Genomic DNA, 15,814 nt, shown 5'->3' on the forward strand with positions numbered 1-15,814 from the left:
CAACACAGACATAACACAAACCGTTATCTAGGTAAGTTGGCTGGCTAACGATAACTAGCTGACACACAGAACGGTTTGTGTCATGCCTGCATTAAGTCAGTTGTTTTAAGCTGACACATACGACGCCGTAATGACGTGTTAGTGAAACACAGTACATCCAGACTTCTGTTGACCCTTTGGCTTTGTTTGTTTGGTTCTTTATGAGTTAGAGTTGAGCTATAAGTTCACACATGGCTGCAGTGTGTTTGTGTGAATGCTGTAAATGTGTGTGTGTTTGTGCATGTGTACTTCCGTGCGCGCGTGTGTGTGTGTGTATGTGCAGTTGTAAACTTATAAGGCAACAATATCTTAAGTCGAGGATGGGGAGTTGGGAGGGGGTTGGGAGATGGTTGGGAGGGAGGGAGGGAGGGGGTTGGGAGGGGGAGTTACAAAATAGTGTTTTAAAAGGGTTGGTGGAGAACGTAGGAAGGGGGAGGAGGAGGAGGAAGGGAGGAAGAGGAGGGGGAAAGGGGGAGGAGGGAGTTAGGGGGGAGGAGGGAGTTAGGGGGAGGAGGCTGTTGCTTTCGGACCCTGCCCCAGGATGAGAAGTAGAAAGAGACTCTCTCCCTGGGAAGGCCTTTCACTAGGAACATGTTGCTGCAGATGTCCATTCAAAACCCAGACCCAGCTGAAGAGAGAGAGATAGAGAGAGTGAGCCAGACTCCATCACTGGAAAGAGAGAAAGATAGAGCAACCACAGACTCCTTCAACTGAAAAGAGATAAAGACCCCACTCTCCTACTCTGAAAGCGACAGAAAGAAGGAGAGCGACATAGAGAGAGACCCAGCCTGAAAAGAGAGAGAAAGAGAGAGAGAACAATGGGTGCTATTGTCAGGCCTTAGTCCCTTTCACTGCTGTGTGACTCCAGGCTCCAGACTCCTGCAGTAGGCTATCTGTGAGTACATCTGTAGGGCTGACGTTACCATCCTCTCCACTCACACACAGAGAGGCTCAGAGGAACTACAGATCCACTGGGCACGGAATGGACATACTGTAAGAGTAGCCTACTGTAGTCTGGATGCTAAGCTTGCTTGCTATTCTCTTCTGGGTTAGGGTGTTTGGCTACTGCTTAGGATCTGGTTGGTGAGTCGATCTTGTTGTATGTGTGTGTATCAGTGGTGTATTAGGGTGGCAGGTAGCCTAGCGGATGAGAGCGTTCCCCGTGTGTTTTAACTTGAAAGTGAGCATGTTGGGCCAGTAATCAAACGGTCACTGGTTCAAATCCCCGAACTGACTAGGTGAAACATCTGTTGATGTGCCCTTGAGCAAGGCACTTTACCCCAATTGCTCCTGTACATCGCTCTGGATTAGAGCGTCTGCTAAATGACTAAAATGTAAATATCCTTCCATGGGATGGAGTAAGGCTCTGTTTCTCTCTTTGTAGGGAGAATGTTGTTGGCTGTATGCTGTTTTCACTGTGACTGTAACTTCAGACACAACAGTGATGTTACATGACTGTATATATATTCACTTAATATAATAATACATGCCATTTAGCAGATTCTTTTATCCAAAGCAACTTACATTTGACGTGACCCCAGCGGGGTATTGCAAGCGCCGTGCTCTACCGATTGAACCACACAGGACAGCACTTACACTTGTTTTGGTAACACTTTACTTAACACCCAGTGTCATAACACAGTCATAACCATGCCATAATATGTCATAACAGCTGACATAACCATGCCATAACATGTCATAACAGCTGACATAACTTGTCATAACCAGTCATAATACTGTCATGACCCATATATTTACATCTGTTGTGACATATATTGCATTATTTTATGGCTGATTATGACACCTTAATAATTTATTCAAATGTATTTTTTCCCTGCCAAGAAGTTTCCTTTCGTTTGAAAGTTTGTTTCTTAAGTCATAAAATAACGCAATATATGTCACAACAGGTCTAAATATATGTGTCATGACAGTGTTATGACCATATTATGACAGGTTATGACAAGGTATGTCAGCTGTTATGATATATTATGACATGGTTATGACCGTGTCATGACGCTGGGTGTCAAGTAAATATGTCAGGTTTCTATAAGCAATCAGCAACATCTTTGATGATGGTAGCACATAGCAGTATTAGTAGTTTGAAACTAATGCCAAGTGTAAAGCTCATACAGTATAGCTGTGTTCGAATATTCATACTAACCGTACTATTTGTGACATAAATTGAGTATGTAGTATGCTTATTGGTCATAATATGGATATAGTTAGTATGCCAAAGGTTCCCGGATGTCGTACTAAATTCGCTAAAATACGAAGTATACAAGCAGCGGATACTATTTCTGTACTTTTGGGCCCATAATGCAATTCTTCAGAAAATGGGTGTGGCTTCACAACGTTTTCAGATTTGAAGAAAATGGCGGAAAATATTCTGCCAAATTCCGACGATAGCAGATACAAATTCATTGCTTTAACTAATTATGACAAATGTTAAGAAAATGTTGAGCAATGTAATAAAGTAATGACATTTCAAATATGTTACGTTACACGTAATGTTGGCTGACAATTTGTTAGCTACGCTATCCTTACGAACCGTATAGCATTACAGCAGGATGTACCGGTATGTTAGCTAGTTACCTAACTTTAGTTGGCTACTAATACATCGAACTTGCCAGGCAATATATTAATTATATGCTATCTAACTAACTACCCAATATTTATTGACTTGATAATTCACATAATTCTTAGCTAAGTGGTATAGTCGTTGTGCGTTCTCAATGGACATTGTTGATTCTGGCTACCTACTCCGATTTCAGAGCACTCTCGTCTGAGTGTGACAGAGTGCAGAATAACTGAAGAATTTACGAACACTCAACACCTGTTGAATATGGCCGGGTGTCAGTAAACTTTGGCAAAAAAAAGCATAATTTAATTGTTGCCAGCAGCACAGTTACAGCCACCAACGCTCTGGATAACATGAAAACAGCCTAACGAGCTCTGCTAAGGCAAGTAAAATGGTCAGAGTGAGGTGTTCTCTCATTTGTGTCAGGAAGTAGCTAGCCAACGTTAGCCAGATAGCTTGGGTGGGAAGCACTCTGAGTTTACGAACGGACAATCTGACAAAACTCTGGATTTACGAACTCCAAGAGCGCACTCTGGCACTCCAGATTGAATTCAGGAACACACCCGATATTGTAAAATGTCTAGCTAGTCATTTGTTATGGCAACAAGCTAGCAAGAGGTTGCATAGCAACAACATCAACTTCCGGTAGACAGGCGAAGAGCTAGTACGCTCAACTGAAACGATACCGTTTGTTTACAGTATGCTAAAATGAACTAATAGTATATGGTATGCAGTATATACTCATTAAGTATGTCGTATACGGTATGTTAGTATTGGTATTCGAACACAGCTCTAGTCATCCTACAGTACGTCTAAATGAACAGTTTTTTTTCATAAGAAACATTTAAGGGAGCACTTTACAGAGGGCAAGCAACAGCATCATGGTGAAAGAATGAGCTGGGACGTAGACTAATTAATATGTGGTTATTTTTACATTTACATGTTTAGTCATTTAGGTTATGCTAATATGTGGTTATTTTTACATTTACATGTTTAGTCATTTAGGTTATGCGTTTATGATCACATCACTCCCGAGTGGCGCAGTGGTCTAAGGCACTGCATCGCAGTGCTAGCTGTGCCACTAGAGATCCTGGTTCGAATCCAGGCTCTGTCGTAGCTGGCCGCGAACGGGAGACCCATGGGACGACCCCAGCGTCGTCCAAGGTAGGGGAGGGAATGGCCGGCAGGGATGTAGCTCAGTTGGTAGAGCATGGCTTTGGCAATGCCAGGGTTGTGGGTTCGATTCCCACGGGGGGCCAGTATGAAAAATAAATAAATAAATATATATATATAATAAGTAATGTATGCACTAACTGTAAGTCGCTCTGGATAAGAGCGTCTGCTAAATGACTAAAATGTCAATCTGAACATAGCCGATCTAAAATTAACATTTCCTCTTCGTTGCTAAGACTTCATACACTCACTCAAACAAAAGTGTCTGGGTGTGTGCGTTTCCTATGACCCTGGTTCTAATGAAAGCCTTCCATAGTAAGAGCAGACAGAGAGACAGAGCCTCTGAAATCTGAACTTTCTCCACGAACCAGTGTCTACTGCTCAGCCTCCCCTGTACACTCCCCACTATCACATGCACACAGACATCTGTCTAAACATGGTTGACTCTATCTCCCACTGCCAATGCAGGCACCACAAACATTCATAAATACTCTCCTTGTTTTCCCATCAAATACCTTTAAAGGAGCTCAGCAATGACACAGCAGACTAATCCAGTATCTGAATATCACTGTGTGTCAGTGTTTACGTTACAAGTAACACACATATTTGCTCATTACAAATAAGTTCACAGGACGACAGCCACAGAATGTGCACGTCTACAAAAACGGTACCGTTCCAAGCAGATCTGTAGTTAAGACTTCTAAGTGATAAGTAAGTGGGGATGCGTTGGGCCAGTAACCGAAAGGTCGCTGGTTTGAATCCCTGTCCCGACTATGTGAAAAATCAGAAAATGTGCCCTTGAGGAACGCACTTAACTCTAATTGCTCCTGTAAGTCGCTCTGGGTAGGACAATGGGTGCTATTGTCAGGCCTTAGTCCCTTTCACTGCTGTGTGACTCCAGACTCCTGCAGTAGGCTATCTGTGAGTACATCTGTAGGGCTGACGTTACCATCCTCTCCACTCACACACAGAGAGGCTCAGGGAAACTACAGATCCGCTGGGCACGGAATGGACGTACTGTAACAGTAGCCTACTGTAGTCTGGATGCTAAGCTTGCTTGCTATTCTCTTCTGGGTTAGGGTGTTTGGCTACTGCTTAGGATCTGGTTGGTGAGTCGATCTTGTTGTATGTGTGTGTATCAGTGGTGTATTAGGGTGGCAGGTAGCCTAGCGGATGAGAGCGTTCCCCGTGTGTTTTAACTTGAAAGTGAGCATGTTGGGCCAGTAATCAAAAGGTCACTGGTTCAAATCCCGAACTGACTAGGTGAAACATCTGTTGATGTGCCCTTGAGCAAGGCACTTTACCCCAATTGCTCCTGTAAATCTCTCTGGATTAGAGCGTCTGCTAAATGACTAAAATGTAAATATCCTTCCATGGGATGGAGTAAGGCTCTGTTTCTCTCTTTGTAGGGAGAAGATTGTTGGCTGTATGCTGTTTTCACTGTGACTGTAACTTCAGACACAACAGTGATGTTACATGACTGTATATATATTCACTTAATATAATAATACATGCCATTTTGCAGATGCTTTTATCCAAAGCGACTTACAGTCATGCATGCATACATTTGACGTATGAGTAAACCCAACGGGAATCGAACCCATGACCCTTGGCGTTGCAAGCGCCGTGCTCTACCAGTTGAACCACACAGGACAGCACTTACGTTTGTTTTGGTAACACTTTACTTGACACCCACCGTCATAACATAGTCATAACCATGCCATAACATGTCATAACATCTGACAGAACTTGTCATAACCTGTCATAATACTGTCATGACCCATATATTTACATCTGTTGTGACATATATTGCATTATTTTATGGCTGATTATGACACCATAATAATAATTCAAATGTGTTTTTTCCCTGCCAAGAAGTTTCCTTTCGTTTGAAAGTTTATTTCTTAAGTCATAAAATAAGGCAATATATGTCACAACAGGTCTAAATATATGTGTCATGACAGTGTTATGACCATATTATGACAGGTTATGACAAGGTATGTCAGCTGTTATGATATATTATGACATGGTTATGACCGTGTCATGATGCTGGGTGTCAAGTAAATATGTCAGGTTTCTATAAGCAATCAGCAACATCTTTGATGATGGTAGCACATAGCAGTATTAGTAGTTTGAAACTAATGCCAAGTGTAACGCTCATACAGTATAGCTGTGTTCGAATATTCATACTAACCGCACTAACCGTACTATTTGTGACGTAAATTGAGTATGTAGTATGTTTATTGGTCATAGTATGGATATAGTTAGTAAGCCAAAAGTTCCCGGATGTCGTACTAAATTCGCTAAAATACGAAGTATACAAGCAGCGGATACTATTTCTGTGCTTTTAGGGCCCATAATGCAATTCTTCCGAAAATGGGCGGATACTAATTAATTGCATTAACTAATTATGACAAATGTTAAGAAAATGTTTAGCAATGTAATAAAGTAATGACTTTTCAAATATGTTACGTTACACGTAATGTTGGCTGACAATTTGTTAGCTACGCTATCCTTACGAACCGTATAGCATTACAGCAGGATGTACCGGTATGTTAGCTAGTTACCTAACGTTAGTTAGCTACTAATACATAGAACTTGCCAGGCAGTATATTAATTATATGCTATCTAACTAACTACCCAATGTTTATTGACTTGATTGTTCACATCATTCTTAGCTAAGTGGTATAGTCGTTGTGCGTTCTCAATGGACATTGTTGATTCTGGCTACCTACTCCGATTTCAGAGCACTCTCGTCTGAGTGTGCTAGAGTGCAGAATAACTGATGAATTTGCGAACACTCAACACCTGTTGAATATGGCCGGGTGTCAGTAAACTTTGGCCAAAAAAAAGCATAATTTAATTGTTGCCAGCAGCACAGTTACAGCCACCAACGCTCTGGATAACATGAAAACAGCCTAACGAGCTCTGCTAAGGCAAGTAAAATGGTCAGAGTGAGGTGTTCTCTCATTTGTGTCAGGAAGTAGCTAGCCAACGTTAGCCAGATAGCTTGGGTGCGAAACGCTCTGAATTTACAAACGGGCAATCTGACAACGCTCTGGATTTACGAACTCCAAGAGCACACTCTGGCACTCCAGATTGAATTCAGAAACACACCCGATATTGTAAAATGTCTAGCTAGTCATTTGTTATGGCAACAAGCTAGCAAGAGGTTGCATAGCAACAACATCAACTTCCGGTAGACAGGCGAAGCGCTAGTACGCTCAACGATACCGTTTGTTTACAGTATGCTAAAATGAACTAATAGTATATGGTATGCAGTATATACTCATTAAGTATGTAGTATACGGTATGTTAGTATTGGTATTCGAACACAGCTCTAGTCCTCCTACAGTACGTCTAAATGAACAGTTTGTTTTCATAAGAAACATTTAACGGAGCACTTTACAGAGGGCAAGCAACAGCATCATGGTGAAAGAATGAGCTGGGACGTATACTAATAATATGTGGTTATTTTTACATTTACAGTCATTTAGGTTATGCGTTTATGATCACATCTGAACCTAGCCGATCTGAAAGTAACATTTCCTCTTCGTTGCTGAGACTTCCCTTCACACACATACACTCACTCAAACATAAGCAGGCAGTGTGTGTGTATGTGTATGTGTCTGGGTGTGTGCGTGTTTGCATGTGAATGTGGCTACGTGTGTGTGTTTCCTATGACCCTGGTTCTAATGTAAGCCTTCCATAGTAAGAGCAGACAGAGAGACAGAGCCTCTGAACTCTGAACTTTCTCCAGGAACCAGCGTCTACTACTCAGCCTCCCCTGTGCACTCCCCACTATCACACACACACATACGCACACACACAAACAACACACAGACATCTGTCTAAACATGGTTGACTCTATCTCCCACTGCCAATGCAGCCACCACAGTCATCTCAAACATTCATAAATACTCTCCTTGTTTTCCCATCAAATACCCCCTTTAAAGGAGCTCAGCAATGACACAGCAGACTAATCCAGTATCTGAATATCACTGTGTGTCAGTGTTTACGTTACAAGTAACACACATATTTGCTCATTACAAATAGGTTCACAGGAGGACAGCCACATAATGTGCACGTCTACAAAAACAGTACCGTTCCAAGCAGATCTGTAGTTAAGACTTCTAAGTGATAAGTAAGTGGGGATACAGGTAGCCTAGTGGGTAAGTGCGTTGGGCCAGTAACCGAAAGGTCGCTTGTTCGAATCCCTCTGCCTATGTGAAAAATCTGTAGATGTGCCCTTGAGCAAGGCACTTAACCCTAATTGCTCCTGTAAGTCACTCTGGGTAGGACTGTCTGCTAAATGACTAAAATGTAGAAGGACACATTAACTAACTGTTATCTGCTTCATTGTTTGTCATTCTTGCCTCGTGGTTGAGACCAGTGGTAATCTTCTGGTGATAGTACTGTCTCTCTGGTCAAGGGGAGGACAGAAGGCATACGTGTAGGGGCTATGACGAAATACCTATTTCGAAAGAGCAGTGTGTGTGGGGGGGGTATGCGAATGTACTTGCTCTCTCATGATGTCAGCTGCTCTCTTTTGAAGTCCAGAATTATTACATTATTCAACCCAAATTCCTAAGAAAATCATGAATTAATTATTCTATCATAAGAGTTATTTTATTTAATGGCTGCCTTTTCAACTGAGCTCTGTTCGTCTCCTCTCGGTATTGTGACCATTGAACCAGTCTTTTCTGCTTGTCCTGGTTAGTGGAGACTATTCACTGTTTGTACCGCAGGAGGTCGGTGGCACCTTCATTGGGGAGGACGGGCTCGTGGTGATGGTATCCAATACATGCTTTCCATGTGTTTAATGCAATTCCATTTATTCTGTTCCAGCCATTATTATGAACCGTCCTCCCCTCAGCAGCCTCCACTGCACAGCGCATGCACACACAAAGACACACACACATAAAAACAAACACACAACCTCAACTGTTGATCCTGTATAGTCAGCTGGTTCATTGCAAACAGAACCAAAGTGTTGCTCCTCTTTCAGTCTGCATCATAAATTATAATATATTTCCCCTACATTGTAAATGTCCTTTTTTTTTCATGTTTAAATGAAAGCAAGCAATTGTCAGCATTGATGAGAGCCTGGCACTGAAGACAGGTCATTCGGAATACACAGTGAGAGAGAACCAACATGTATTATTCACCAATTGAACTGGTTCACCATGAGCCATTCATTATTGGTTTATAATGTTGTGTGTGTCGTGTTGTTTCAGCTTTACGACAAGATCAACACGAAGTCTTCTGCCCAGATCAGAAACCCCCCCAGCAATACTGTACAGAGAGCCAAAGAGGTGAGCACACACGTACACACACGTACACACGCACGTACACACACACACACACACGTACACACACACACACACACACACACGTACACACATGCATACAGATACAATATTGTGTTGTGTGCTTGTCACAATGCTTGTGTATATGATATTATTGATGACGATTGATGACGTGATCAACTCTATAGATCACCACACACTGCTTCTAATTCCCTGACCACACACTCTGCTTAATCTACATGGCTCTAGCCATTAACACATCTCTCTACTATTCATTAGGTTCACAGCTCAAATAGCACCCTATTTCCCATGTAGTGCACTACTTTTGACCACAGCCTTGTGGCTCTGGTCAGAAGAAGTCAAAGCTGGTGCCCGATGTGGGGAATAGGGTGTAATTTGAGATGCATCCTATCTAACTCTTCACTCTTCAATCTGGCCTGAGGTCAGTATTTGAAGGAGTTGCACCTCTTCTCCTCTAACCTCTTTGTTTTTCTTCAAAATAACAACAACCTCATAGCTATGTGTCACCAGCCAGGTAACAAACCTGGGTTGCCTACAACACACAACTCAATACTGTGTTAGCTTACTGAGCTAAAGGCCAGCCATTAGGCTTAATTATTTAGAGGGGTGTGGTAGAGGTGTATAGAGGGGTGAGGTAGAGGTGTATAGAGGGGTGTGTAGTGGTGTGGTAGAGGTGTATAGAGGGGTGAGGTAGAGGTGTATAGAGGGGTGAGGTAGAGGTGTATAGAGGGGTGAGGTAGAGGGGTGAGGTAGAGGTGTATAGAGGGGTGAGGTAGAGGTGTATAGAGGGGTGAGGTAGAGGTGTATAGAGGGGTGAGGTAGAGGTGTATAGAGGGGTGAGGTAGAGGTGTATAGAGGGGTGAGGTAGAGGTGTATAGAGGGGTGAGGTAGAGGTGTATAGAGGAGTGAGGTAGAGGTGTATAGAGGGGTGAGGTAGAGGTGTATAGAGGGGTGATTGTGTGGCTCAGTTGGTTGAGCATTGATCTCGCATCGCCAAGGATTGTTTGTTCGATTCCCGTTGGGGCCACGCAAAAATGTATGCTCGCATGACTGAAAGTCGCTTTGGACAAAAGTGTCTGCTAAATGTCATATATTATTATAATATAGAAGGGTCTGATCTAGGATCATATTCTAGGGGACTGGTCTCAAAGTTGGTCTGGTCCCATAGTAGGTCTGGTTCTATAGTAGGTCTGGTCCCATAGTAGGTCTGGTTCTATAGTAGGTCTGGTTCTATAGTAGGTCTGGTTCTATAGTAGGTCTGGTCCCATAGTAGGTCTGGTTCTATAGTAGGTCTGGTCCCGTAGTAGGTCTGGTTCTATAGTAGGTCTGGTTCTATAGTAGGTCTGGTTCTATAGTAGGTCTGGTCCCATAGTAGGTCTGGTCCCATAGTAGGTCTGGTTCTATAGTAGGTCTGGTTCTATAGTAGGTCTGGTCCCATAGTAGGTCTGGTTCTATAGTAGGTGTGGTCCCATAGTAGGTCTGGTTCTATAGTAGGTCTGGTCCCATAGTAGGTCTGGTCCCATAGTAGGTCTGGTTCTATAGTAGGTCTGGTCCCATAGTAGGTCTGGTCTGGTTCTATAGTAGGTCTGGTCCCATAGTAGGTCTGGTTCTATAGTAGGTCTGGTCCCATAGTAGGTCTGGTCCCATAGTAGGTCTGGTTCTATAGTAGGTCTGGTCCCATAGTAGGTCTGGTTCTATAGTAGGTCTGGTTCTATAGTAGGTCTGGTTCTATAGTAGGTCTGGTTCTATAGTAGGTCTGGTCCCATAGTAGGTCTGGTTCTATAGTAGGTCTGGTTCTATAGTAGGTCTGGTCCCATAGTAGGTCTGGTTCTATAGTAGGTCTGGTTCTATAGTAGGTCTGGTTCTATAGTAGGTCTGGTTCTATAGTAGGTCTGGTCCCATAGTAGGTCTGGTTCTATAGTAGGTGTGGTCCCATAGTAGGTCTGGTTCTATAGTAGGTCTGGTTCTATAGTAGGTCTGGTTCTATAGTAGGTCTGGTCCCATAGTAGGTCTGGTTCTATAGTAGGTCTGGTCCCGTAGTAGGTCTGGTTCTATAGTAGGTCTGGTTCTATAGTAGGTCTGGTTCTATAGTAGGTCTGGTCCCATAGTAGGTCTGGTCCCATAGTAGGTCTGGTTCTATAGTAGGTCTGGTTCTATAGTAGGTCTGGTCCCATAGTAGGTCTGGTTCTATAGTAGGTGTGGTCCCATAGTAGGTCTGGTTCTATAGTAGGTCTGGTTCTATAGTAGGTCTGGTCCCATAGTAGGTCTGGTCCCATAGTAGGTCTGGTTCTATAGTAGGTCTGGTCCCATAGTAGGTCTGGTCTGGTTCTATAGTAGGTCTGGTCCCATAGTAGGTCTGGTTCTATAGTAGGTCTGGTCCCATAGTAGGTCTGGTTCTATAGTAGGTCTGGTTCTATAGTAGGTCTGGTCCCATAGTAGGTCTGGTTCTATAGTAGGTCTGGTTCTATAGTAGGTCTGGTTCTATAGTAGGTCTGGTTCTATAGTAGGTCTGGTCCCATAGTAGGTCTGGTTCTATAGTAGGTCTGGTCCCATAGTAGGTCTGGTTCTATAGTAGGTGTGGTTCTATAGTAGGTCTGGTTCTATAGTAGGTCTGGTCCCATAGTAGGTCAGCCGACGCAGCTCATTTTGAATGAACAAGATGAAGAGGTGGTAAATATAGGAGGTAGCAATTTGATCCGGACAGTTCTGACCTACTAGACTGTTAAACACTGAGGCTGTATTCCATTTCAAAAGGTTTCACCCTGAAAGAGAGGTGGACAAGGGCAGAAGGAGTAGGGACAACTGTTTCGTAATGGAATGCAGCCTGTGATCAAATCTGGAGTCTTTTCTACAAACATACAGGATCTGTTAGGTTTTGTTTAGTTTCCCACTGTTAGTGAAGTTAATCTACAGTCTGTTGGATCATTCATAGACACTATTAATATAATAAGAAACTTAGACTGCTTGTTTATTTGCCCTTTGTTAGTAGATCCTGTGTGTGTGTCAGAGCTACACACACTCTCACACACACTCACACACACTCTCACACACACACTCACACACACTCTCACACACACTCACACACACACACACACTCACACACACACTCACACACACTCTCACACACACTCTCACACACACTCTCACACACTCTCACACACACTCTCACACACACTCTCACTCACACTCTCACACACACTCTCACACACACTCTCACTCACACTCTCACACACACTCTCACACATACCCTCACTCACACTCTCACACACACTCTCACTCACACTCTCACACACACACTCACTCACACTCTCACTCACACTCTCACACACACTCACAGACTCTCACACACACTCACACACTCTCACACACTCTCACACACACTCACACACAGTCTGGCAAGACGTGTTGTAAGTGTGAAATGTTTGTATTGGGTTCATTGTATGTGGAGGGCAATTAAAATGTACGTCTGGCTAAGAAGAAAGAGAGAGAGAGAGGGAGGGAGTAGGTGGAAAAACACAGCTGTATTAACACTGGGAAGCCCATTTAGAGCAGTATAAGACTCTGTATGTGGCTTTGAAGTAAGTCTAGAGGAATTAACCAGCTACAGTTTTACATTTGACATTTTTTGTCATTTAGCAGATGCTCTTATCCAGAGCAATTTACAAGAGCAATTAGGGTTAAGTGCCTTGCTCAAGGGCACATCGACAGACCCAGTCTGGTCCTAGAGGGGATTTAGTCACAGCCCGTTTATGGTGCTGTCTGGGTCATAGTTTTACTTTTAAAATGGTCTAGTTGGATTAGGAGTTTGTATGGAGTTGGAGCTTGTATGGAGTTGGATTAGAAATTTGCATGGAGTTGGATTAGGAGTTTGTATGCAGTTGGAGTTTGTATGGAGTTGGCTTAGAAGTTTGTATGGAGTTGGAGTTTGTATGAAGTTGGATTAGAAATTTGTATGAGGTTGGATTAGAAATGTGTATGGAGTTGGATTATGAGTTTGTATGGAGTTGGATTAGGAGTTTGTATGGCGTTGGATTAGGAGTTTGTATGGAGTTGGATTAGAAGTTTGTATGGATTTGGATTAGGAGTTTGTATGGAGTTGGATTAGACGTTTGTATGGAGTTGGATTAGGAGCTTGTATGGAGTTGGATTAGGAGCTTGTATGGAGTTGGATTAGGAGCTTGTATGGAGTTGGATTACGAGCTTGTATGGAGTTGGATTACGAGCTTGTATGGAGTTGGATTAGGAGTTTGTATGGAGTTGGATTAGGAGTTTGTATGGAGTTGGATTAGGAGCTTGTATGGAGTTGGATTAGGAGTTTGTATGGAGTTGGATTAGGAGTTTGTATGGAGTTGGATTAGGAGTTTGTATGGAGTTGGATTAGGAGTTTGTATGGAGTTGGATTAGGAGTTTGTATGGAGTTGGATTAGGAGTTTGTATGGAGTTGGATTAGGAGTTTGTATGGAGTTGGATTAGAAGTTTGTATGGATTTGGATTAGGAGTTTGTATGGAGTTGGATTAGACGTTTGTATGGAGTTGGATTAGGAGCTTGTATGGAGTTGGATTAGGAGCTTGTATGGAGTTGGATTAGGAGCTTGTATGGAGTTGGATTACGAGCTTGTATGGAGTTGGATTACGAGCTTGTATGGAGTTGGATTAGGAGTTTGTATGGAGTTGGATTAGGAGTTTGTATGGAGTTGGATTAGGAGCTTGTATGGAGTTGGATTAGGAGTTTGTATGGAGTTGGATTAGGAGTTTGTATGGAGTTGGATTAGGAGTTTGTATGGAGTTGGATTAGGAGTTTGTATGGAGTTGGATTAGGAGTTTGTATGGAGTTGGATTAGGAGTTTGTATGGAGTTGGATTAGGAGTTTGAATGCAGGAAGGTGAACAGATGTTTTGGTGTGTGTGTGTAATGTTGTTTTAGTTGCCTTACTTCCTCTAATAGTGTCCTCATTTTCTATCTGAGTTCTGATCTGAGTGCTTTTCTAGTCAATGTTAGACACATTCATCCAGTATTTCACCATAGATCGAAATCTCCTTTATTTCTTGCCACCAGTGACTTAAAGGGACTTCCTCTGTAATACTCTGCTTGTCTTCCTGCTACTGATCCCCAGTGGCGATACTGAAATGCTTTCAAACATTTTTACTAGCACTCTTTAGATTTGACCCTGCTCCTAAACCTATAGACACTAACCTTTCCCCCCGACGCTGTCATCTTTGACCTTTTTCAACTTTACCCCCCCTGACCCTCCTGACAACCACTGGCCTTTGACCCCATGACCCCTGACTCCTCCTATGAGGACCAAGGACATCCTCAGAGGTCACGTGTAACTGTCCTCCCTGTGTCCTCCTCCTGGTTTAAAGAGCTCCATCCAAGACGACGCCGCTTTGAAACACCTGGAATATGTAAGCCCTGAGACGTCTTTCAAAACACACACACACACACACACACACACACACACACACACACACATACATACAAATAAAACAAAGGAAAACTACTTGGTTTTGTTTTAAAGCATTTTTGTATTTGACAAAAAGGGAGACTGGGAGTAGCGTAGAGCTGTCTGTGACGATGCATATGTTAGTCTGTAGCTCAGTAGCACGTGTGTGAGTCTATTGAGGAGTCTGTAGTGTGGCTGTGAGTGTGTCCTCTCTAAAAGAGGTCGTAAATTGTTGTGTAGGTCAAGTTTGGGGTCTGTATTTTAAGAGTTATATATCTAGAACGTTTTTGGGTGGACTTTCCCTTTAAGTGTCTTGCTCAAGGACACATCAACATCATTTTTTACCTAGTCATCTTGGGGATTTGAACCAGCAACCTTTCGGTTATTGGCCCAACGCTCTTAACCGCTAGGCTACCTGCTGCCCATTTGCCACACACACAGACACACTCACACACACTCCAACTCGCACACACCTTTACGTGCCAGGACTCTCCATCGCCCAATTCAGCAGGCAGGTGTGACATAGCAGGACCTGACGCCAAAGAGGCCAGGGGGCGTGAACAAGCCCTGAGGAGGACTCTGATTGGTTAAGAGAAGCCATGAGGAGGGACCTCATGGGATGAGGGATTTCAAAGTGCTGTTTTTACTGGTTTAGGTGGTTCTAAATGGGGAGGGGGGTTTAGGAAGTGTGAGAGAGTATTACTGTATGTGTGTATATTCAGGTCAGAGGTTGATGTGTGGTTGGGACAGGCATTAAGCAGGACTACTCTACTACTTTACAGGAAGGCCCCCTGACTGACGCCCTGTGCTGTTGTGCCCCCACCTTACAGGTACTGGAAGAGATCTCTTGTTACCCAGAGAACCACGACGCCAAGGAGCTCAGACGGATACTGACCCAGCCGCACTTTATGGTGAGTGAAAGCACACACATACACACACACCTCGACTTGGCTGTGTTTAGCCGTCATGACCGAAGCTATAGCAGAGACAAAGAGAGACAGAGACAGACAGAGAGAGAAGGGGCAGATAGATGGAGAGAGACAGAGAGGTAGGGAGAGAGACAGAAAGAGAGGGGGCAGATAGATGGAGAGAGACAGAGAGGTAGGGAGAGAGACAGAAAGAGAGGGGGCAGATAGATGGAGAGAGACCGAGAGGTAGGGAGAGAGACAGAGAGAGAGGGGGCAGATAAATGGAGAGAGACCGAGAGGTATGTAGAGAGACAGAGAGAGAGGGGGCAGATAAATGGAGAGA

The 15,814-nt window shown here is 43.3% G+C and overlaps 1 protein-coding gene and 1 non-coding gene across 21 annotated transcripts in view; both read left to right on the forward strand.

Annotated features, from left to right (window-relative positions):
- Positions 1 to 15,814, forward strand: part of LOC121536583 (peripheral plasma membrane protein CASK-like) — a 218,932-nt gene that overhangs the window by 174,815 nt on the left and 28,303 nt on the right. For 10 of the 20 annotated variants that reach the window (XM_045211628.1, XM_041843971.2, XM_045211633.1 and 7 more), the window contains 2 exons: positions 9,028 to 9,105; positions 15,394 to 15,474. In XM_045211628.1, the coding sequence (XP_045067563.1) occupies positions 9,028 to 9,105; positions 15,394 to 15,474 (159 nt within the window). Of the gene's footprint in view, positions 1 to 923; positions 935 to 3,764; positions 3,782 to 4,691; positions 4,712 to 9,027; positions 9,106 to 14,483; positions 14,526 to 15,393; positions 15,475 to 15,814 lie in introns of those variants that run through there. The other 10 variants (XM_045211626.1, XM_045211630.1, XM_045211627.1 and 7 more) reach the window with 4 other exon arrangements.
- On the forward strand, positions 3,796 to 3,876 carry trnaa-ggc. Its single transcript has one exon. It is a non-coding gene; the product is annotated as a tRNA-Ala (tRNA).

Source organism: Coregonus clupeaformis, chromosome 37 (assembly GCF_020615455.1).
Source record: "Coregonus clupeaformis isolate EN_2021a chromosome 37, ASM2061545v1, whole genome shotgun sequence".
NCBI lineage: Eukaryota > Metazoa > Chordata > Actinopteri > Salmoniformes > Salmonidae > Coregonus > Coregonus clupeaformis.